At 42.2% G+C, this 24,922-nt stretch overlaps 1 protein-coding gene across 3 annotated transcripts in view; it reads right to left on the reverse strand.

Annotated features, from left to right (window-relative positions):
- VPS53 (VPS53 subunit of GARP complex) overlaps positions 1-24,922 on the reverse strand; it is a 109,730-nt gene that overhangs the window by 54,250 nt on the left and 30,558 nt on the right. For all 3 annotated transcript variants that reach the window (XM_044993371.1, XR_006574312.1, XR_006574311.1), the window contains 8 exons: positions 17,891-17,977; positions 17,476-17,591; positions 16,109-16,228; positions 9,824-9,902; positions 5,478-5,621; positions 4,658-4,800; positions 3,789-3,930; positions 619-720 (listed from right to left, as the gene is read on the reverse strand). In XM_044993371.1, the coding sequence (XP_044849306.1) occupies positions 619-720; positions 3,789-3,930; positions 4,658-4,800; positions 5,478-5,621; positions 9,824-9,902; positions 16,109-16,228; positions 17,476-17,591; positions 17,891-17,977 (933 nt within the window). The remainder of the gene's footprint in view (positions 1-618; positions 721-3,788; positions 3,931-4,657; positions 4,801-5,477; positions 5,622-9,823; positions 9,903-16,108; positions 16,229-17,475; positions 17,592-17,890; positions 17,978-24,922) is intronic.

Consider the following 24,922-nt stretch of genomic DNA (forward strand, 5'->3'; position numbering starts at 1 on the left):
TTCATTTACTGTTTGTATAGTGCGCTGAAGATGAAAAGTGTTACAGAAGTGCTTCGTTTTCCCATCCCTGGAGAGGGAATGGAGAAAAAACAAACAAGAGAAAAATCCCTCCACCCATATTTTTTGGAGTGAAAGTGAAAAGTTATACATAATGAGCTTCCCGTATTTATTCTCATTCACTGGTTCTAGATTTAATTTGCTCAGCTGACAAAGCAAAATATCATTTCTCAAATGGCCAGCACAGCAAATATCATCTAGGATCTGAAAACCCAACTGTATTCTGGTGTCTTGTCAGTAAAGGTTCTGCAGTTACGCTTCAGCTGCTGACCTTGTTGGTGACATGCAGGTAGAGTAGAACCCAGCTCATTCTCCCTACCCTGGAGGAGTAAAACCGGTTTGTTTCAATAAAGTGAGCACCTATGACCTGAAGTCACATGGGGAGATGTGTCAAGTGAGGGACCATTACTGCGAAGTATTTGTTGGACCAAGCTCACGCTAAGCATGTGGCAATGACAAAGAACTTCTCAAACAGATTTGGAAAAAAAAGCTTAGGGACTTCCAGGGAGTCTCAGAAACTGGGACTCTTTTGTTTGCAGATAAGGAACTTGGAAGACTTACTCTGTCTATATCACCTTTCTCTATCACAGTTTCGTCTGTCTCTGTCCCAGTTTCATCTTCCAGAAATGGGTTGGTGGAGGGAGGTGGCAGCTCTGCCTTTTTCTGTTAAAAAAAAGAAAGTCAGTAAAGGGAGAGAAAGTTTCCTTTTGGGATATCAACCACATTGCTGCATTCTCGCTTTGCCTTCCTAAACCCTTTCTGCGTCTCCCCTCACTGCCCGATTGTCTTATGGGAATAAACCTACAGCTCACCGATGACCACAGAACATCGAAAGCAAGTATCAGCCAGGGGTCTGCTTCGTAAAAATGCAGAGGTGAATTCAGGGCTCAATAAAAGTGAAAGACTGACGGTGAAGAGTACTGCCAAGTGTTACGTGCAATGCACCTCAATCCTGACCTCCTGCGAGAACTAAAGTCTAGTTGTCCATCCTCCTCCTCTGCTCTATCAATGCATCTCACTCCCGACATGCAGCATGCCCTTCTGTTCCAGTGCTGGGCTCCCCAACTGCAACAACTCTGCCAATACACCTCAGGATGGGAAATTCTGGCTAATGATACCACAACAAATTCCTACTCTCCCAAAATTAGCCCTGGGATCTTTAATAGCCAGCAAGCTGGGTGATCAGCAGGTCACAGTTCAGGGCTTCAAACTCTGCTCGCTGCTCCATCAAGCATTAGAAGCAGAGCCCAGAACTGGTGCTAAACACTCAAGAGGGAAGAAGCAGAGTTTGAACTAGTGCCAGCACTGGGCTTTGCTGGCTGACGAGCGAATGGTGCTGTGGAGGCACTAAGAGGCTAGAGAGGGTGAAGCGCCAGCCAGGGGAAGGGGAGCGGAGTGGCTCCCATTGGAGGGCAGCCCCGTAAAGCACTTCTTGGTCAGGCCTAGGTGGAAATATAGAGATGGGGGAGAACATCCCCCATGTGAGACTCCAAATCACATGGTTTCCAAACTGGCCTAGCCAGCCAAGACAGACTGTGCTGTGGGGCAAATCACAGGTGGTATGTGAGTGTGATAAGGTAGCCAGCCCCAGTGCATGAAGGGTTAACCCAGAGATCTGCCTGCCACATAAGTAATGGGGGTGTCGGAGAAAAACAGAGTTCTCACTCTAAGGTTGGGTGCAGCAAGTCAGACACACTTTATTCTCTAGCAATTGCATGGAGGGAGAGAGTGCACTAGGACACAGGGTTTCCCCCACCTAGGCAGGTCTCTCCCTAGGTAAACAATTAGAGCCAACATTTATACCTTTTTTTACAGACAATAATGAGCAACAGCTGCATATTGTTTATACGTATTCCTTCTTGATAGCTTATTTCTCTCAACAATTTCTGCTATAGTCTGCATTCCATTTTTGCAACCTCTCTCAGTTCTTTTCCACTCGCTCGCACCAATCTCGCGTTACTAGGGTTAAGGCTGGTCTGTTTTTTGCTCTGTCTCTTAACCAAACCACACACAAATCCTCTTTTCCCTTTCACACTTCCACAGGGGTGGGCACAGAAAGGTAGAGAGCAAGTGGCTATGGCATGGCTGGCTCAAGTAACAGGCCAAGAAGCTAGACAGGGCTCCAGCAATTGGGCTGCATCATTCTGTTCTTGGTCTGCTTGGTTTTTATTTGGAATCTTTTGTTTATGACTCGATACACAAAAGCTCCAAGGAAAGGAACTGCCAGCTGAGGGTTCTGCCCACTGGTCTCCAGCAGGCTTGGTAGAAAGTGAGGTGGTGCCTCACCATCTGCACACCCCTCACACAGGAAACCTCTGCAAGCTCCTTGTAACTCACACAAACACTACAAAGCATGCAAAGCCAGCATGGGGCTTTATTGGTTACACTCCTACCATTCAAAAGGGGCCCACATACTCCATTGGCCAAGTCTTGCCCAGACTGCATTGGCAAGACTTGGTTCTAACCTCTTTAAACAGGGGCTTTAGGACAGAATTGCTGACACAACAGGTAACTACAGACATGAGAAGAGTGCTGCTGCAGCACGTCCTGCATTACGGCTCCCCTCTGCCACACGTCTCCACTGTGTATTGTCCATATACCCGTATATAATTACATGCTTTGTTTTATGTTTAAAAAGAGTTCAGATGACAGCAATCCAGGGCTTCACGGTCCCTAAATAGAATCAGAAGTGGGAGAAAGGCTGCCAGGAAAAGAAATTAATTTTCCTTATTTCAAACCCTCTTTTCTCCTCTTTTGTTGTTCTTCAATTATAATCGCTTCCGTGCATCCCGTTTCTGAAGGGATAATGAGAGCAACCCAATGCAGTCAGATAATTAACAGCACATTGGATAATAAATATTCTGGGAAAATGAAAATCAGATTGTTAAGAACTCTCCAATCAATCAGTGTTAAAGAACTCCCCCTTTAACTGGCACCATCCACTGCATTACAGCAAAGAGCAATGGTTCAATCCATCATCCACTACACCTACACAGCTCCCTCAAAGACAAGAGTCCAAACAGGCCTCCGCAGATGAACAGTGCGGAGCAGCGATCCTCAAATCTACGGTCTTTGAGCCACATCTGGAATTTGTGCTGTCTAGGCAGCATTTGATTAGCACTCCACTTGCTCAACTTAGATTCCAGGCAGAAAAAGCAGAGTGACAATCCCAGGAGCACTCCCTAAGCTACTGGACATGCTGGTAACAGACGGAGCTCGGAACACTGAAACGAGACAAGGCAGCATGCAAGCTGCCAGGGTCCTTTCCCCAAGCCGCTTTCCTCAGCAAATAAGAGTAAACCCCACAGCTAAGGCGGGATGGGACCTTTCCCAGGCAGTAATTGGAAAGGAGCACTGAAAAGAGGGGGAAATGTTCAGTTAGGATGTTGCATCAGTGTGCAAGAAACTCGTGTCATGATGACTACACTGCGGCATAATTATGTGGTGCTTCTTCATAACAAAGGGGCTTCAGGTGTAATTTAATTAAAGAGGCATAGGAGAGGTGAAGTAGGATAACCATTCACCTCAAGAGGTAGGGGGTCCTCTGTGCCCCAGGATCCCACCACCACACAAACTCTCTGCTCTCCAATCTAGGCTAACCTTTGTGGAGCAGAGGAGGGCTTTCAAAAGATATCCTTTATAGCACCTCACTGCCCCAGTTACAGCGGAGGATGGGAGTTTCTTCCTGTAACAGCTGGGGCTGTAGGGCTGTTCTTTAGAAGTTTCCTTACCACGGTCCCGTCAGCCAGCGTGCACCCCGAGAAGCGCTTAGCCATCAGCCCTTCGAAGTTGGTCGTTCTCTGAATGGCAAACAAAAGCAATTTCACCTCAATCTCTTTAGCTCTTGTGCGCATGATCTTAGCCAGCTCTGTCCTGAAAGGGAGAGGGAGGGAAATGAAGGATGTGATTTCTTGCTTGAAGAGAACTATCAATTACTTCTGCACATATTAAGAAAAAGATTTGAAGCTTATGGTCGTAACTCAGTCCAGTTCCTATAGCGAGCCAGCTCTCATCACTAAACTCAAGTTAATTCCTAAGCCATTCTCATTTAACTACTAACCTCCCATACAGATTAGGTTTCAGAATTCATACCCACAGTTGTTGTGAGGTTTGTGCGTAACAGGACACCAGCCCCTACATCCAATGTACTGTTCTTAGCTAGAAAACCCTACAGCAACAAAGCTTTGACAAGAGCGGTGCTTATAATTGGGGTCAGAGAACAGCAACAGGGACAAGTGCTTTAGGGACGTTGGCTGGCGCATACTTTTCGGTCTCCTGAGGGAATTGGCTTTCAAGGAGCTAGCTCTGTGAGATGGCAGTCCCAGGCTTCCCAACCACGTTACTTATCTACAGCTCTGCTGCAGGGAAATTGTTTTTCCTTTTAGATCAATATCTGTGTATTAAATGTATTTCTGTGATTCTCTTTCAGGATTATCATCTAAACAGCATTCTTTTTCCTTTGTAGAATGGTTACTGCCTGTGACTTACAAAGACATTCAGCAGCAGCATTTTAAAACCTTATAGATCTGCCACCAACTCAGCGAAAAAACACCAATTGCTACGGTATGCCCCCTAAGCAAAATTCACTGCTTGTGCTCACCTCGTAACATGGCAGAACTCAACGGCGATACGCTCCGTCATGCACCACTCCTGCGGGAACATACGCCCGTACTTTTCCTCATAGTCCATCAGCTGACGTTTAATCCAAGCATAGCGTCTGTCAATTTTATCTAGCCAGGCGACCTGAATGAGATGAAGAACACTGTACAGTCCTGCAGCTGCTAATATTTAGACATGTTGCCTAAGTATATTCCAGTGGTTTAAAGAAGAAGCGGGGCTAAGAAATGAAGTCATATGGAATTGAACAACAAAAATAATACTTAGCACATCTTCAGATTGCTTAAATACAGAAGGGATTTTCAGATGTGCTGAAGTGATTTAATAGCACAAGTCTTACTGCATGAATGTCAATGGGAGTTGTGCTCTTAAATCACTCAGGTGCTTTTGAAAATCTCACCCATTCTCTCATTTATTCCCAGCAAGGTACATATTATTCCCGTTTTAGAGAAGGGGAATTTGAAACCCCTGAGGAAGTCAGAGGGATTAGAGTTTAGGAATTCCTGAATTCCCATTTTCAGCTGGCTTTCAAACTCTGGCCCTTGGGCCACCAGTTGCCTGCTGCAGGATCCTTGCTAGCGCTGCGTAGAAGGAAAAAGTACAGCACAAGACCACATCTCCTAAATCATCATCCACTCAATAGCACATCATTAAGTCATTACTCATCTCTGACACAGTTAGTTCAGAAACAAATATTACAAAATCAAGCTGGGTAAGTATGAAATTAGTAGCTGCCAACAAAGCAAAATCTGTTTCTTTTGCAAAACGTAAAATTCAACCACAGCATGCTGTGTTCCACTTACGTCTTGGTTTTCCTGGAAAAGTACCAGGTATTCTGAGAGGTGTTGTTTAATAAATTTCTTGATGATTTCCTGTTTGATTCTGGGATCTAAGACGTTAGCAACTAGACATGCATCACGGAGGACGTTGCTGGGTCCGCCAGGCCTCTGTCAAAATAAACAAGGAAAGATTTACTAGCCAACAAGCCTAAAGGAGAGATTGCAAAATTTACAGGCTTTTGTAGCTTCATCCTGTTTTTGTCCTCTACTGTTAGTTCCCTTTTCCCACCACTGCTGCTGCTGCCCCCGCTTATTGACGCTCAGGTATCTGGGTTCTGATGGATGAACAATGAAACATCTCTCAGCAAAAGGTGCCCTGTGGCTTGACAACTTGATTGCTGCGTGCTGGAAAGCCAGCCAGCTCAGCACATCATTTTTGTTAAGCCCTTCACTAAACACAGAATAATTCTCTGAAGAAGGAGGGCTAACAAAGCAATCCTGGGACAAGCAAACGTGTTCCCACCCACATAGAGGGCCAAAATATAAAAAATAAAATAAAAAGCAGACAGGAGTCGAGCAACGCTTCAACATTTAGAACGTTATTTGATTGCTGGTCAATATTGGCACATACCACAGCTTTACTGCAGAAGACCACAAACATCACAGTTGCTTAGAAGCATCTTCAGTAAAATCCCAGGCCCCCGGGGAGTTTCAAGTGGACACAGAGTTACTCTTCGTTCAGGAGCTCTTCCAAAGCCTCTCCATTGATTTCAATGAGCTTGAAGTAAGGATGACATTGTGCAATCCCCGTTCTTAAACATTTGCTGCGTTCCACCAGTGCAGTGGTGGGCCAAGCGATCCCTATATTTGTACAAGGGCTTAGTAACATTTCTAAAGTGTTTTGAGGCCCATCTGCATGTAAGATGCTTTAGTCACAGAGAACTCTAGGCTTTGCCGGAGGGATAAGCAAGAAGAAGTGAGCCACGTCTAAGAACTGTTACATGTATTATCACAATCTTTTGCATCCCTATAGCGCCAAGCAGGCTAGTCCTGGCCCACTGTGTGAGGTGCTGTACAGAACCAAGAGACAGTGCTGGTCCCAAAGTTGTTACTATTTATAAAAACTGGGGCCCAGATCTGTAAAACAGTGCAGCTCTGCTGGTCTCAATGGAGCTATAACAGCTGACCCCAGCTGAGGATCTGACCCTGGAAGTGAATTTTTAAATTAAAAATAAGAGCTCTTTAAAGCAATAGTGACAACAGTGGTCAGAAGCCAGAGACTGGGAGGCTGCCACTTTGCAAGCTTCCTTTACACCACAATTCAGTAACGACCTGCAACACACTTTAACTGCTCCTAACCAGGAGCTGCTACTGCTATGATCTTTGATGTGGACTAACCCTCTCACTACAAGGCTCATTTTGGTTCTGATAAATAAGCCAGATTTGAGCCCAGGCCTCCAGAGAAGGAAAAAACTTAGGACATTAACTGCACCTTCAGGTGCTCATTTAAAATATTAAAAGTAAACCATGAAACTGATGAGACTCTGTTGTATTCATGGGTCATGTCCCTAGGCAATGAAACTGCAGGTCTCTTTGCCTGTTAGTTCCTTGAAGAGACAAGGCAAATGATTTATTAGGTACATGGTCAAGAAGCAGTGGTGGTACTTTGGAAGACAGAGTTAGCTCCTCCCGTGCAAGGAATCCAAATTCTCCACTGAGCAAACAGTAATTCAAAATTATTGCTGGACTTCTGCTTCTTAGTATGCAGGAACATACCGGCTCATTGCAGCATAGTGGGGTTTTCATTTTTATGCTGCTCCAGGGACTGGCAATGGGGCAGAGAGGCCTGGTTAACTTTTACAATCCATATACACGCACACTTCCAGCAGCAGGTAGAGCTCATGAGGCAGATTGCTGAATTAGGGAAAGAAATGTCAACTGCAGCCAGCCACTCTGCTCTGCAAATTCTGGAGAGTCAGAGCCTCCCCTTGGGACTAACTTCTTTCTTGGTAGTATTGTCTTTTGTAAACAAGATTTTTGGTGGCTGCTGGGTAAGCTCAGTAGAGAGTATGGTAGGAGAGCCATGCAGAGCCAATCAGCTGGGTGCCCCCCAGAATTATTAAAAGCTGGGATTCAAGCACAAGAACTTGCTCTCTGTAAATACATCATGAGGGTAAACACCTATTTAAATAAAGGACGTTAGTACAAGAAGAAAGGGGTATACATTGGTCATGAATAAATGTAATCTGGAAATTAGAAGAACGTTTCTAACCATGAAAAGTGTTTTCCTAGGCAGCCTTCCAATTGGATACCATCCAGAAGAAGCCTCTCTGAATGATCAAAGACATCAAATAGTATGAATTCAAGTTGGATGAAAGGATCCGTTTTCTAACTGAACAGGTTCCACTCTCTCAGATGGTCACCCAATGCTCTCTGAAGCAGTATGGTCATCTGCTCCAAGTGCCTACCAAGTTCCCTGCGGGAATCCACTGGGACTCTGACCCAACGAAAGCAGGATGGAAAAAAGAGTGCCAGAAGAACTAAAGCACTGTGTCTAGATGTCGTCAATAGGCACCTGTCCCTCATAGGCACCTGAGCCCATAAAGCGCCAGATTTGGCTCAGGCAGAATATCATAGAGGCGTGTAATGCGTTCAGCAGCCTCTACACTATCCAAAGAGCATGAGAACTTACCCAACCTAACTTTCCACTAGGGGTAGTGAAGGCAAACAGTCTAACTAGTTTTGATAAATCTGGATCTTGATAAATTAATGAACAGGATGATATCGGGTTGTCAGCAATAGCAGGGGACTGGGCTTGATGACCCAGAAGGTCCCTTCCAGTGCTGTTTTGCTAAGTTTCCTAAGACATTATTATCTGTGGTCACAGGGAGAGGATACAGGAATATTGAATGAGTATCTATGGCTATTTAAAAAGAAAAACAAATATTAACAGTTAATGTTTTCAAGTGCTAATTAATCCCAACACCACAACTGTGAGGGAGGTAAAATTAACCCCATTAAAACAGATGATGTAACTGAAGCAGTAAAATTAAGTGACTTGAGTCAGTGGCTGAACCACAATTCCAGTTCAGAAAATCCAGGCTCTGAGCTCTGTCCCCTGCTCACTTCAATATGCTTCTGATTCACCCAAGCACACTTTAGTTTTACTCTGCAATAAGGATCCTGTAGATGCCAGATGAAATTGATTGCAGTCTCACAACTACCTAGTACGGATCTAAAATACTGTGAGATAAACTCAACGCCACGTCTCTCACACAGAATCACAGGACTGGAAGGGACAAATGCAAAAAGTGAACCAACAGGATAAACAGTGAAAGGTAAGGGCCTGCTCTTGCAACCTCAAAGCCTGATCCAGAACATATTCATAGAACTGTAGGACTGGAAGGGAACTCAAGAGGTCAGTTAGTCCAGCCCTCTGCACTCAAGGCAGGACTATATTATCTAGACCATTCCTGACAGGTGTTTGTCTAACCTGCTCTTAAAAATCTCCAATGATGGAGAACCCACAACCTCCCAAAGCAGTTTATTCCAGTGCTTAACTGCTCTGACAGTTTGGAAGTTTTCCCTAATGTCCAACCTAAACCTCCCTTGCTGCAATTTAAGCCCATTGCTTCTTGTCCTATCCTCAGAAATTAACGAGAAAAATTTCTCTCCCTCCTCCTTGTAACAACTTTTTATGTACTTGAAAACTGTTATGTCCCCCGTCAGTCTTCTCTTCTCCAGATTAAACAAACCCAATTTTTTCAATCTTCCCTCATAGGTCATGTTTTCTAGACCTTTAATCATTTTTGTTGCTCTTCTCTGGACCCTCTCCAATTTGTCCACATCTTTCCTGAAATGTGGTGCCCAGAACTGGACACAATACTCCTGTTGAGGCCTAATCACCGCGGAGTAGAGCAGAAGAATTACTTCTTGGGTCTTGTTACAATACTCCTGCTTAAAACATCCCAGAATGATATTTGGGGTTTTTTGCAACAGTGTTACACTGTTGAATCATATTTAGCTTGTGATCCACTATAACTCCCAGATCTTTTTCCACAGTACTCCTTCCTAGGCAGTCATTTCCAGTTTTGTATGTGTGCAACTGATTGTTCCTTCCTAAGTGGAATACTTTGCATTTGTCTTTATTGAATGTCATCCTATTTACATACATTTACTTGATGGAAAACAGTAAGAAAAATTACACGCATTAGAAACCATCTCCTGAGTGGTAGTGTTTCTAAAATATCTCCTAAAACAAAAGAAGTCACACATAGATCAAACAGTAAATAAAAGCCCAAGATGAGTATGCTTGACATTTCATTTGAACAACAGACTGTTCATTAGAGGGAGAAAAAAAGCCACAATACCTTTGTGCCCTGGGAAGGAAAAGCTTCTTCAAAATCTGCCAAGATTTGTTGTCCTAACTCATTTTGGGCAGCCTTGACCCTGCCAGAGAAAGAACAAGCAATTACTTTGTTCCCAGAATTACAACTAGTTGTTTTGTGTTTGAAATCTACAAATGTTGCTAAAACATGCTCTTCAACCCAAGCAGCTAGATGAAAATACAAAAAAACGTAGCGTAGATTAAAGTAATATCCACATTATGTAGGCTATTTCATCAAAACTGGATCAGGTGGGATTTCTTTCCCTTTTTTGGGGGGTGGGGGCCCCCGCTGGCACTAAGTACATCTGGCTAACAAGTTAGTGCTGTGACAATGTTTATTAAGTTCTAATGGAAGAAATCCTTGATTTTAATCCCCCTCATAAATTAGTGCTGTCATTCTGCATCAGTTTCTCAGCTGGTATAAATCAAAATAGTTCTTTTAACTCCAGTGGAACTATACCAGTTTACACAGGCAGACAACCTAGGCCTCTATCTTCATGTGCACCATTGATATTTTAATTAAAAGTGTATTTTTAATGTATAAACAGATTCACAAAACCTCCGTTTCCAGAGTGGAATTATTCACAGCTCCCAGGTGGACTGACCTATTGTTAAATACCTCTATTCAAGTATCATTTGGCTACGGTCACACATAATAAGTCCTTTATTTCTTTAGGAGAACAAAAGAGCTAGGACTTCAAGAGGGTGGAAATGTTTAAACAACTCAATCTTGTGTTTTCTTTAAAGAGCCATATACAAGATCCATCTTTTGTTTGACTTAGCTGAGAGAACAAAGCTTCTAACTTCCAGAAATAAAAGTTGACAGGGCTTAATTGATTCTTCTAGAGAAATGGAAATGCCTACACATTCTGGAACGTGCCAAAGTAAATAGTTAAGCACTTAAGTCCCTTTGCAACCCTTGAAACCTTCCATCACTTTTTACTGTACTGGAACTGCTTTAAGGACTAAAACTGATTATACAAAACTGTGGATTTTTCCATAGACAGATATGTTAGCAAGAGTGGTTGGGATTTTTTTTTTTAAATGTTTATTGAGGGTGGATTTGGATTCTTTAAAAAGACCCTCCAACCATATCGAAGAAGGATTTGCTTCTTTAATATTCCCAGTTCAGTTCCAGCAATAGCTGAAATGCTACAAGAAGTGACAACAACAAAGTGGGATTCTTTAACTGTCATTTTCCCTTAGGTGCCGAAATGCAGAAAAATCCATATCAGTAAAAATTATGGTGAGATTTTCTATTTGTATGTATATATTTAGCTACTGCTCTCACAATATGATCTGCTTTTCCCTGATTTTAGATGGATCTTCCTTCAAAAAGCTTTCCACCTGCAACGTTGAACGCAATTCTCACTTACGTTCTTTGCTGTCCAGTGCTATTTGAAAGTTTATACAATACTCCAGGTTCAGATCTACATTCATACTTCTATTTTGTGGTCAAGCTAGGAGCTGGCTGAAATTTGGGATTTCTGGCTTGCACCAAATTTTGAAATTTCCTGAGAACTGGAAATTGGGGGGGGGAGGACACGCCAGAGGGAATCATTTTGGAAACACCAGTACAAGGTGTTTCTGAAACAAAATATGCTCCTCAGAATCCCAGCTGCAGCTGACTGAAATTGACAAGATTCTCATCAATGTCAGTCAGTGGTTGCCCAGGCTGGCAGGGTCACTCCCATGCTGCACTGTAGACCCCAAGGCTTTCGGACTCCTAGGCCAGCTGCTCCCCAGGGCTGCCTGACTCTGTTTGGTCGGAACATTTCCAACCAGCTCTAGTCCAGATATGAAAGGAATATTAATATAATAAAACTACGGGGGGAAATTGTAGCAACAGAGAGGCCCACTCCATCAGCCCTTACTCATGGGTGTAACCCTGCTTAAGTCAGATGAGTAACTCACGTGAGGAAATACTGTAGGATCAGACCTCTTGATCCTCAAGAAAAAAAAAGTGGATTGAGAAAGCAGCATCTTTTAATGGACTAACAAACAAACAAGCTTTTGGGCTCAAAACATGTCTGGAGCCATGTGAATAAGAGACTTTATATGAACATGTGGACCTGTTTGCTGTAATTCCCATTTCCTTAAATTTGACAGGATACAGTAATATCAGCATTTGACTCAAGCTGAAATACAAAGTACAAAGGAACCTCAGAATAGGAGAACTGCTGGCTTCTAAAAAGCTGAACGAATTAAAGAGGACCTGTCAAGTAGTTATAGACCCAATTTTGGAATTTGTTGTTTTAGGCACTAATTCAGAAAAGTACTTAAGGATGTGCTTAACTTTAAGCAAGCGAGTAGTCCCAGTGACTGCAAGGGGAGTGCTCACATGCTAAAAGTCATGCATGTGCCTTGCTGAATCAAAGCTTTAAAATGGGTTTTAACTAAATCTAACACAAACAGAAATCTCTTTTTAAAAGAAGTTGAGGATGACAGGTGTGATTTTGTGATACTTTATTAAACATTCCTCTCATTGTGACAAACTCAAAATATTATTACAGGGCAACAGGAAGTGTAGTGAGTGAGGCCTCAGTCCAGCTACATTTACACATCTGAGGGACTTCACTCGTGTTAGCAGTCCCAGGCCTATTTGCACATGTAAAACACAGCACACGTTTAAGCGTTTGTAAAACTACGGCCTTGTCTCGTTTCAGTGGCCAAGCTGAAACGCAAAGACCAAACCAATAGCATCGATGGTGAAATATAACTCAGAAGTTAAAAATTTCAGCAGTTTTAGCCATTCCAGATGTTGCTAGTTTAACTCAGTTCTGGCTGTTTATTAATGCTAATTTTATGCTGACAACATCCCTTTACCTGATTCCCAGCAAGTGCTGGGACGGCCACAAAGCAGCCACCTTGAACCTAAGTAGCCCTGATTGGGCATTTTGCTAAGGCTGCTCGCACATGACTTCAACCTTTGGCTACATGGGTATTAGCAAAGCCTTTGTTTCTCTCCTACCCCCCTTTTTTTTTTTTAATAACTTTACTAAGTTTCAAATAACAGTAAATTGCTAGAAACCACAATTCCTTTTGCCAAAGCTACCAGAAATATTAGACTACGCCTGGCAGCCTGCTGAGATAAAAAGAGGCTGAACTAGCCTGTTTTTCTGTGGTAGACTTATAATTATGTCTCTTCTAAATATTTTCCAGGCTTTTTCCCCTCACTATCTGCAAATCTTATTAAACCATTTTCATGGGTGGGTTTCTCACCACTAATAATATACTCCCTCCACAGATAGAAAGCAGAGCAGAAATGAGAGATAACAGTATCTCTGTTTACTGTAATCAGCATCCTTTAATACACCATAAGTAGTTGTTTTAAGAAGCATGGCTGGAAAAAAATATCAGCTGAATTTGAATGCGAAATCTGATGCTCAATAGATCCATATAAAGCATCGGTACAAGAACCTGAATAGAAGAGGATCTACTCAAACCTCTTATAAGCACCTGGTGAGTTACTTACAAACAACTGTAGAAATACAACAGTTAAATGACATACAATTAAGTTGGCAACATCAAGCAGCAAGAACCTAAATTAAAACCATATGACTTGCGAAAATCCACCCAGTAGTGTTCAGCTGTCCCTTTTCTTTCCCAAGTTTTCACATTTGGCTTCATCTCATTCACTCTGAACAAGAGAACTAGTCAAATAGTCATGTAGCAATTTAACAAATAAAATATTCAAAATGATTATTGTTGTTGTCGTTCTTCATCCAATTCTACTTTTAAGAGGCATTGCTTGATTTCACAAACATGCAAGGCCCCTCAACTCACTTTGGGTTGCATTGATTGTTAATCCAAAGAACACATGAATGGGTACACTAAAAACAATAACTTGAAAGGATGAAAATAGTGTTAAAGCTTAGAAAATCATCTTCACTGTTACATTAAATCATTAAAACACTTCCAAGCAAGAAAGAGAAAAGAAATGCAAAATCCAAATCATGCTGGAATATGAACACGTGTAATCAAACTCAGTCAGATATTACGGAACAATAAATCATTTCACAGTAATTTGCTGCCTGTCAAGCACTAACGAGATCCTAGCAACATGTTGGGTGTAGCTCTTCTTTCACCCCACAAACAACCACTTCTATCTTTACCAGATGGTGCATCTGTAACTGTCTAAACAGAGAAAGGAAAATCCCACAAAGAGGATCTTAAAAATAGTAAGAACAGACTTTCCCTACACTTCTAATAGCCTTATTTTAGAGAGGCAGTAAAACAGAAAAAGATTTCCTTCCCGGCCCCCACCAGATTTTGTGGTAGGACTTGATACCACTGCATCTTTTACCGGCATTACGAAAAGTTTTCATTTTACAGTCCAAGCCACTGTAAAATAAATGGCTGCACGTTAGAAAAGGAACCACGGGCCGAATTCTGGCACACTGCATAAGCAGTTACATATATTAGATGCAAAAGCAGCATTAATATGTGGCTGTGTAATGGCCAGCAACAGTCTCATCCACAGCTCCCCGCTCAGAGCGGATTGGTACTGTGCGGAGCAGGAGTAATCTAGAAGAACAAGGGCACGCTTTCTGTTTCTGGGGTGCAGCACGTACATGGACCGTGGCGTTAATTCAGTAAAGCATTTAAGAATTTGCTTAAAACTCACTGATTATGATGAAGCTTAAGCAAGTGCTTGAATTTAAGCCTGCATTTCAATGCTTTGTCAAACCAGGGCACATGCCTATTATTCCCAGGCCTCTCTGTAGGCTTTGAGGGGAGCAGTACCGGGGTGGAACACATGCATCCCCACTGGGTTTTCTGGAAAAAGGATCAGTGCAGTACAGAGGAGCTGTCAGATTCTGCCTGTATGTGTTCAGCGTTCAGACACACCAAAGCAATGACATCAATATTGCCTGCAATCCTATACAGCCTTGGACTGCTAGTTGCTTTCCCTAGGAAGGATGCCATCGAAAGCCACTCTAAACACTGTATCTGCAGAGCTCCGCCAAGCCCCTCTCCTATACCAAGCCCCCTCTTTGATATCTGAGAATGGCTGTCACATGCACACAAAAAGCAAACTTTCGGCTAAAGTAAAGGCTATGAGTTCACATTACTATGAAAACATTGTCAGGTCATCCCCTGCATTAACTGTAGCAGCACACGTTTAATTTGATTCTTTGGATCTGCCTTTAGCACCATCTCAGGCAGTTTTGTACAGAGTGTTGTTCATTTTAACCACCAAGGAGGGAGGAGATGGTAAAACACACTAGCTGTCTCCTAGACATTTTCTCAGCCCCATTCTCAAATTCCCAACTGAAGCCGTCCCACCCCAAGAAGGCTTGGGTGGGTCACTCAACACTGATCCTTAATCAGCTAGAAGGGGATGGTACTGGGTGACAAGATACACTGCTAATTCAAGAAGAGACCAGAACCAGAGATCAAGGCTGAGTATCCCATGCAGCACTGTAGAGAGAGACCACAAGCTCAGCTCACTGGTTTGGATTTTGTTGTTAAATCAGTTCCAGAAAAACAGCACCATGACCAAGCTGGGTGAAAAAGTTTCATAGCAGAATCAGGAATGTTTTGTCCATTTATTTTTTTTCCTGGGTGGGGTGGTGGCTGCAAACCTCAATTGCACTAGTATTGCTGAGCTCAGAGCCAAGTGGGGCCAATTTCAGGTGGAAACCATACAAAACTCAGTGGATTGAGAATAGCCTTGTTTGGTTATTTTGGGGAAAATAAAGTGACGACTCCAGCTGCATGAAGCAATGGGAATCGGACACACAAGAAGCTCCAGATTCAACACTATGGGGAAAAGTTCTGCCCTGACTTAAGCTCTGTGCAACTCCACTGAAGTCAGGTGGAAGCCAGGGCGGAAACGGACCCTGAGCATTATTTTGTTTTAAATGTACATATCTTCTACTTTGTGTTACGCTTCTGGGCCAAAGTAATGAGGCTAAGAAAGTGGTGGAAAAGATCAGCTCTGGGTTTATTACAAATACTGATTCATATGAGGTCACATAAAACAATGTTCACTAATAATAAATTAATTACCGTGCCTATTAAAAGCCAGGCAATGGGAAGCCCAGGTCATTTGTGAATACATCTTAATCATGGTTATGAATAAAATGGACTGTTAGAGAGATGAACCAGTTGCATCCAATTTTAAACTATCCATTGTGGCCGGATATAAATTGTAAATAATGTATCCTGCCTTTACATTCTTGGAGAAGTTACCCTGTGCAATGCATTTTCTAACTTCCTTTCCCCGCAGGCATGTGAAGTGCACGAAGACTGATCATTTTACCTTTCGGAAAGCTGTCGTATCTGTGGAATCCCCATATATTTGTTGAAGTGCTCTAACACATTCACAACACCTTGCAGGAGATTGGCAACTTCCCCATACTGTCTCCTCCTGGTCATAGCCCTGGAGAGGAAATCAGAGATTATAAAACCAGGCTCAATGTTAAGGGCAGATCTTGGGTGGCAATTCCACAGATTACCTCACCCTGCTCTGGGTCACAGCCACGCAGACTGAACTTTATTTGTCTAAAATACACAAATCTTCATTAACATTCCACTGCAGCATTAGAATTTGTTTTAACTGATGCTAAAATAAACAGAGACAGCACACATCTAATAATGCTTCAAAAACACAGACGTAAAAAGTAACTCTTGGCAAAGAGCATGTAAACTACTGAATGCATCAACTTCACAGTATGGGTTTGAAGGCAGTAAATGTTATTTTGCCATATTGACCCAAATCAAGCTATTTCTCATCCCAGAAGAGTATGAGTTACAGCCTCACAGGGAAGAGAATTATAATGAAAAGCTGTTGGCCTTGACTTTATCGTTAATGTCTTTCATGAGCAAATGATGGAAAAGTCAAATTGAATTATTTCTTTTTCTGCATTCTTTTTTAGGCTCTGTACAGCTGGGAAGGCTGGGTTTAAACTATAAGTGCCTAGAAACATTAGGTTCTCTGCAGCAGGCTCTCAGTTGGGTAATTCACTACCATGCAAACCAGGCCTCGCCCTTGTCTTGCAACTTTCCAGTTGCTTGCAAAACTCATCTCATCAACAAGATTGTCCCTGCACTGTGCTCCTCAAGTAAACCAACTAGAGACTACTACGGATAAAGCGTAGTTTCAAAATGCAGGCAGAAGAGAAGAATTGGGTTCCCTTCTCTTGAAGGGTCATTAAATGTACTTCGTAATTTATGTAACAGCACCTGCACACAGTAGTGGTGGGCACCTTAGAAATGCAAACAACTGAAGAAGTAGATAAATTTCACTAATCTCAAATACCACTCGAGGGATGTTCTAATTTGTAAAGACCACACTCAGAATTAGGACAGCCAACTGAATGGAACAACATTATTCACCAACATAGCAACTATGGTCCTCTAATGCTGATTATCAGTGACACGACTCAAGAGTTCAAGGCTGCAACAGTAGTTCCTATTCATATGGGACAGGGATTGCAGGACCTACCAGATACATGCAGAAAAGACCTGACAACAGAATTTATAATCGCCATTGCTAATTCTGTGAGCACACATTCCCTGGAAGAAGAATCGGCTAATAAAGAACTATTTAGAATGCTGCCCAGTACTCCAGAATACAGCTGCAAAGCCTCATTTATAAAAGCACCAGTGAAAGTTCCTGTGGCTTACTCAAGTGAATCCACACCCCCTGCCAGCATGTGCAGGTGATTGAGGGTAGTGATGGAGGTGGTCAGATGCCGCTTGGCATGATCTAGTTGCTTGATATCTCGTGTGATTTCTTTAACCTAGGGATTAAAAACAAGAGAGACTGATTAAACATCCAAGCCACTACAGCAAATTGTAAGGAGAGGATGTGACGGGCCCTGTCCTCTCTGGAACCAGAACCATGCGAGCTTCTACAACCACATGAACGTGGGGACAAGGGTTCACAACCTACATACAACACATAGAACTTAGAGCCAGAGCAAACTCTCAATAGCTCGTGTTACCAATATGCGACCATTAGGATGGACAAACCACAAATGCTGGGAACAAAAGAATATATCCCGCTCCCTTTAAAGGCCAGGAAGAAACTGCCACTCACCATTTGCTCTGATTTTTCCGCCTTGTCTTTGATATCTTTAATCTTACCGAAGAGTTGCTGAATGGCTTTCTGGGCCTCCTCAAGAGCCTGAGAGAGAAGGAAAAGATTCACACTCAGTTTCCATCGTCAAAGGAACTAGGCAGTTGCTACCTAGCGCAAATTTTGTAGCATTTTTACTACATAACATTCAATCCATATATCAAAGGCCAATATACAATTGTATTGTCCCAAGATTGACTAGAAAGACCTGAGACAAGGAATATTTCCCAAGACCTTTTTAAAATAAATTGGATAGGATTTTATTCCCGGTGATCGAGGGCTCAATGTGTATTTTAAAATGGGACTCTAAGTGCCTGAGTTAAGAGCTCTAAGAGTTTGTTTCTACAGATCACAAACCGGAGAGTCACGATACTTAAGAAAACCAGAATATTTTCCACCCATCTAGTGAAACAGGAAAGACACTTAAAGCCTCCACTGATCCACATATTTACAGTGGATCAGGAGAAGAAAATATCTACCCTGCCAAAAAAATGTGATAATGAAAGAGGTGCCATCAATGGAAAAAGCATCGAGTGAGTTCCCTAGGGGACAGAGGAACTGAACTTGACGTGTTTGCTAAATGAATAAGTCTCCTAAATGAAGGGGGAAGGAGGCTTTGTGGTTAAAACACTGGCCTAGGCCTCAGGAAATCTGTGTTTAATTCCTGGCTTTGCCACAGATTTCTACTTCAGTGTTTCTGTGGCTCAGTTCCCCATCTATAAAATGGGGATAATAATATTTAAATTTAAAATTCTTCCATCCCTTATAACTCTTGTTGAATTAGAATGTTCGCTCTTCGGAGCAACATTGTCTCTTCGCAGGTGTACCTACTGCCCCTATCACAATGGGGAGATCTTGGTTCCGGGCTCTCGTTAATACTGTCATACAAATAATAAATAAAATGAAGAAATCCCCCTTGGTCCAATGCACCAAAATCATGCCACAGGGCGCTATAACAGAGAAACAGCAAAAGGAGTGCAGCCCTCAAGGAGAGTGAGATTTGTGTAGCCCAGAGCGAGGCATACAGCAACATAGGGAACCTATTAAGAACACATCAGCACATTGAGGCTCTCTCACTTCCAGGTTCCCGTTCTGTTTTTGTAAGTAACACGGTGTGATATTGACAGACAGGAGGATGCATGGCAATCTGTAGAGTGGTTCCTGGTTTTTTTTAATAACAACAAAGCTTGAGCTCTGACAGCAAAGGAAAGAAGCAGCCAGCAAAAAAATCCAGGAGTGCCCATAAGTTTTAAATTAAAAAAAAAAAAAGGCACAAACCATGTTTTATTTTTACAAAGCCGCTTAGATACTGAACTAGGGTTACAACCACCTCCTAATCTAAACTCACATAGTGCCTAGTGTCCTACAGAACTTTCCCAGGATCTGCACGGTAATATTACGTAGGGTAGGTCATTATACTTTGTCCATTGTTTCAAGTTAAAAACGTGTGGTGAAATATTTAACACGCTGCAAATAATAGAGAAAGGCGAGAAATTTCTCCCTTCCTTCCTTCCTTCCATGTTTCTCTGAGATTTCCACAGTGCGAAATGTGAGCAGAGGCAGACACAGCAACGGCTTCTTTGCAGGGTAAGAATAAGATTCACAGTCAAGCTCATACATTAGCATCTCTCTTGGAGAGATGACAGCATTCTTGTCTGTATCATTGCCACAGTTACGGGCGTGACAGCACTTCAGCTACAAAACTGTTTGCAGACATTTGTAAATCAGCTGTAAAAATTCGCTTCCAGCCATACTATGATTTAATCACATTTGGGAATTTGACTAGACAAACTGAATCCCCCATGGTATGGTAACTTTGTAAAGCATGTATTCAGTAACGGCCAATTCATACACCCCTGAAACCAACAGACTCTATTTGACTTCAACAGAGCAGGATCAGGCCCTATTGACTCTTTAGTTCATGTTTTAAACACATCTGTACATGTGTCTTATGCAAAACAAGTCACCTGAGGACAAGATCCTCAGCCAGCATACACATTGATTCACACCAGTGAGGAAACTTGCCCCAGGTTTCTTGGCTGCTACTGTACACTGAGCAGCTGGTTTCAATGGCATCTCTCCCAAATCTTTTCCTGATCACTGGGCTGGACGACCAATTCTTTGCTTTCAAAGCATTGTGCGTTGTTCTATAATGAAGTGCATCCATCATTTGTTGGCCTAAGTTATTCAGTTCCTTTCGCATCTGATGGTGGTTGTACTTATTTGCTGTCTGCAATTCCACTATCATCTGCAGACCTGAAGGGCTCATTTACAACAATTTCATTCAAATCATTCCTATTTTCACACCCTCCCTCACTTCAATTCCCTTCCTCCCCAAATCACATTTCTGCCAAAGGCTTGCAAGCATCAGCTCTTCCTCCAAAGAAGTGCTAGCAAAAAAGATGAAAATAAATCTAAATGGAAAACTCAAAAGTTATGGAATGAAGGAATGTAAAACCCCACATGTGGGTCACTTGGCTTTCAATTCCAGCCCTCCATCAGGGCACGACCTTATCTGCATACCTATCTGTAAAAGTGCTTAGCCTTCCTGCTGCTCTATTACAGGGGTAATGCCATGGCTCAGTCTGGGTAGAGAGCTGGACTCTAAGCACGACTGACATTTTTCTGTTTCACATTTTAATAACTGAATTTGGTTTCCAATTCTGGCACAATAGCTCTTCCAAGGACAACTGCATTTTCTCTGTCTTGATCACTCACGATTTGGTATTAATTGTTTATGTTCAAGTTACAGAATGGAAATCTATGTGTGCGCACCTGCTGTTGAATTGTATTTATGGTTAGAGTTTCATCCGTACACGGTTGTTCAGGAGAAGGGTGGTGGTAAGTGGGCTGCAGATTGTGGAAAGGAGGCTGCTGAGGCTGAGAAGGGGAACAAAAAGGTGGCCTATTCATGGGCTGTTGAATGATTTACCTGCTTCTTTTCCTTGCTTTTCATATCTTGCACTCATAGGATATGCAACTAGCAACCTCAGTTCAAAGATAACTAATTTTTTGTGTGTGGAATATATAAAATTATGCACAGAGATGGAAGTGTTTGCTTGAAAACCTCCTTATGATCATGCTGAAAACATTAAACATCTTTTGTCGATTCACTGTTGCAGGTAGTTCAATATCTCACCCTAAGGAAAGTGGGAATGACTCTCTATAGACAGAGGACTGGATTTTGTGTGCTATTTTCAGTTCCTTACATGAATAAGACCAAACCCCACAAAGGAAATAAGTTTAGACCCCAGCATAACTGGTGTGAACTGTGTTTGGAGTGTATCTGAGTGGGGAAAGCCACCTGATTGCATGTCCTAAAATCAACCTATGAAGTAACTCTATACATAAGCCCTTTCCATCTTGATAACATCTCCATCCCCAGCTCCCTTTATCTTCTGCTGTTAAGTAAGCTTCTATTCCATCCCCCTTTTCATATCGAATCCCAAGAGCAAGGATATTATTGTAGCTACATACTCCTTGAAAAGACAAATAAATGTATCACAATCTTGTGTTTCCAAGATCAAAATGAAGACCAACTTGGCAGAAGGATTTTTTTTTTCCCTCCTGCTGGAATGGTTTTTTACTTTTTATAATAAATGTGACTAAGTTGGAGAACATTTTATAATTCACTTTCCAGAGGGGGGAAAAAAGGTCTTATTGGAAGTATCAGAATCATGTGAGCACTAACTTTTATCTATTTAACATCCCTTAGCCAATCATCCAACACATTCAGCTAGTGAAGTGAATGTACATCCTACAGAGGTAGTTACATTGTTCATCTGCAATTGACATCTTCGTTTTTTTTTTTGCTTAACTACTCATGTGTGTGAGAGGGAGAGAGAGAGTTTGGCTCTTAGCCCTAGTTTCTTTTCATAATAAAATCTTGCCTTTTATTCCATATCCATTCCAAGGCATATGGATTAAAAACAAAACTAAATTAATAATGAATTATCTCTCCAATTTATTTAACCATAGTCTCTGTACAGGTACCAGATCCCAATTTCAGCGATTAAACAGGCCGTTACCAAAGTGATGCTCTTGCATATTCAGAGACTTGAGTAGGTCTGTAAAAAGCCAACCCAAATTCTTTCCCAAAGGCTAGTTGCTACATTTCCTTTTGTTTCAGCACAGCACTGACTGCTACCACGAACTGGTATTTCAAGCCAAGAGGGATGCTGGAAACAGAGCTCTAAATAAAGAGATACAGAGGCCAGATCTGGCCAAGAGATGAAATTAGCTCCCATGGAAGCATCACCACCCGATTACTCCATTCTTATCCAAAGCAGAGGCAATGTCATGACATTCATTTAGATCTTGGACCACCCAAAACAAATTTAGCCTTCAGGGACAGATAATTCTTTGGTATGAGATGCTAAACCGAGCTCCATTCAGAGCCTCATCAGTGGCTATCATGGGGGATGGGCAAACACCAATGACATTTCACAATGAAGTTAAATGACACAACCCCAGTGCAGTAACTGAGACGGCCACGCTCAGTACAACAGGTTCTAGACATTGAAGGTTGCACACAAGCTATTGCAAGGTACACAGTATTTGCTCTAGATACGCTTTGTAAAGAGCTTTTGTATCTAGTTTTATGGGAAAGTTCTTTATTTTCCGTTACAAATATTGAAAGATTATTTCTTGCCCTTACTTACTAATCAGTGCTTCTAAAAGTCTTTGGAGACATACAGCATCATATAAAACCAGAATTTGCCTCATTTACTCATTTACACTGAGTAGCACCTTAATCTGAAGGTAGGCCAGCTGTGACTATTCAAATCAGTAAGATGCCACTCAATGCGAGTACAATATCAGAATCCAACCCTTACCTGTGAAAGGGCCATTGAACATGGATTACACTTTCATTTAAAATTCACAGACCAAAAAAAAGCTTCAATAAACTGAAGTATCTATCAATTATTTAAGAGAATGTTGGCGTTTTCTCAAAAATCATACAAGGTAAGAAAGCCAAAAATTCCATATTTACATTATAGTAAGAGGGCAAATATTAGAAGGCAGGAAAATTCACAGCCACCCAAGCCACCTTAATTCTGCCTTCATCCCCTGCCAACATCCCATCTTGTACACAATCACATCTTGCATCTAACATGGAGGTATTCTGATAAAGGTTGCTTTGATACACGTTTTTAAGAAGTTGGCAGCTTGCCATAAGGCAACCTCAGCAAAGCACATTAGCGATGAATGTGTGGCTGGTGATTTAAAGCTGCAGAGTACTATGCAAGGTCTAAGAAGTATTACTAGCCATCAGTCTCCTGAGTTAAAGATTGCTTTGTTATTTTTACCCTATGGTACTTAGACAAAATATATGGCGTTGGAATGTCAAGTTGCTCTTTGAAGTCCTGTCCACATCAGTTATCAAAAATAACTGGAGAAAGCAGTGGAAAATAAAAATAGCCAGAACTCTCTCTAAAAAGTTAACCATTAGGGTCCTGATTCTGAAAGTGGTTACATGTATGCTTAACTTTGCTACTGTGAATAGCCCCAAGTTACTCTAGCTCAGAGATCGGCAACCTCTGGCACGCAGCTCACCAGGGTAAGCACCCTGGCGGGCCGGGCTAGTTTGTTTACCTGCCGTGTCGGCAGGTTCGGCCAATTGCGGCTCCCACTGGCCACGGTTCACCGTTCCAGGCCAATGGGGGAGGCGCAAAGCCGCAGCCAGCACATCCTTCGGCCCGCACCACTTCCCGCAGCCCCCATTGGCCTGGGACGGCGAACCACGGCCAGTGGGAGCTGCGATTGGCCGAACCTGCCGACGTGGCAGGTAAACAAACTGGCCCAGCCCGCCAGGGTGCTTACCCTGGCGAGCTGCGTGCCAGAGGTTGCCAACCCCTGCTCTAGCTCATAAAGTTAAACATGTGCATAAGGGTTAGCAGGACCGGGGGCTACCAGAGGTTCTTTTCTAAAGGTCTGACAAGGCAACAAGAAAAGGGTCAGCATCTCATACTAAAATCCAAATCTGTTTTCAAGCTCCTGGTAAGACCTGGTCACTATTAGGAGATGGTGAAAGGAAAGGAGGGCTATCCTTTCATCTCCCCACCCTTCAGAGTCAGTAACAGCTAGCCTTACTCCTGCCAAATTTCCTCTCCACTGCTTGTCTCTTGGGTGGGATTTTCTATAAACCATACATCAAGGCTTACCCGAAACAGTATGAAGTTATTGAAAAACTCAACAGGATCCGTTCAGATAAGTGACAAACACCTACACAATATTTTATTGAAAGTCTATCCTCCCTTTCAGTGATAACTAGTTTTTGATCATGGACTTGGACAGAGAAAATGTAAGAGCAGCAGTATTCTCCTGGGTTTGAGACACAGCCTCCAATCTGCACTCCCAGACCTCCAACCATCTATCAAGATTATTTCTAATCTCTTCTGCAAAAAAGTGCATGATGTGCTGATACTTTAACTGTCACTGCAGAGTCTCAAGCTTGCATTTGTCCTTGGTTTGATCCCAAAGAGTTCGATTCCAGAGAAGAACAAGACGGTGGGGGGTATAATGTCATCTCAGTTCATAGGGGGTTTATAAGTAGAAATTCCCATTCATGGAGATAAAAATATCCCCCTTCTATTTCATCTCAGTTGGATGAAAATATCCCCAATCATGAACATGGGAGCACCCTTAATAATTACCAGTCAACTCACAATTACTAAACACCAAACACTTGTTGCATCGTATTTTATTCTCAGAAGAAGCATAGGCCCCAAAAAGAATTTCTCCCTGCTCGTGTACAATAGATTCTCTTTCATACTTTCAGGATACTCCAGCTCCTCTTGTTTCAGAAATGGGACAAGAAGCAATAAAAGAATAGAAAGTCAAATATTTAAGCCGGGGAAACCTTTAGGATGAAAGTGGTTTGTGTTTGGAAAAATATTTCTCGATTATAATTTTGCACTTCATTGGAGATGGAGCATGGAAGCCAATGGCAAGCTCCAAAGCTAACAAATTGTCACTGGAATGCTGACCAAA

This window comes from Mauremys mutica, chromosome 19, assembly GCF_020497125.1.
Source record: "Mauremys mutica isolate MM-2020 ecotype Southern chromosome 19, ASM2049712v1, whole genome shotgun sequence".
NCBI lineage: Eukaryota > Metazoa > Chordata > Testudines > Geoemydidae > Mauremys > Mauremys mutica.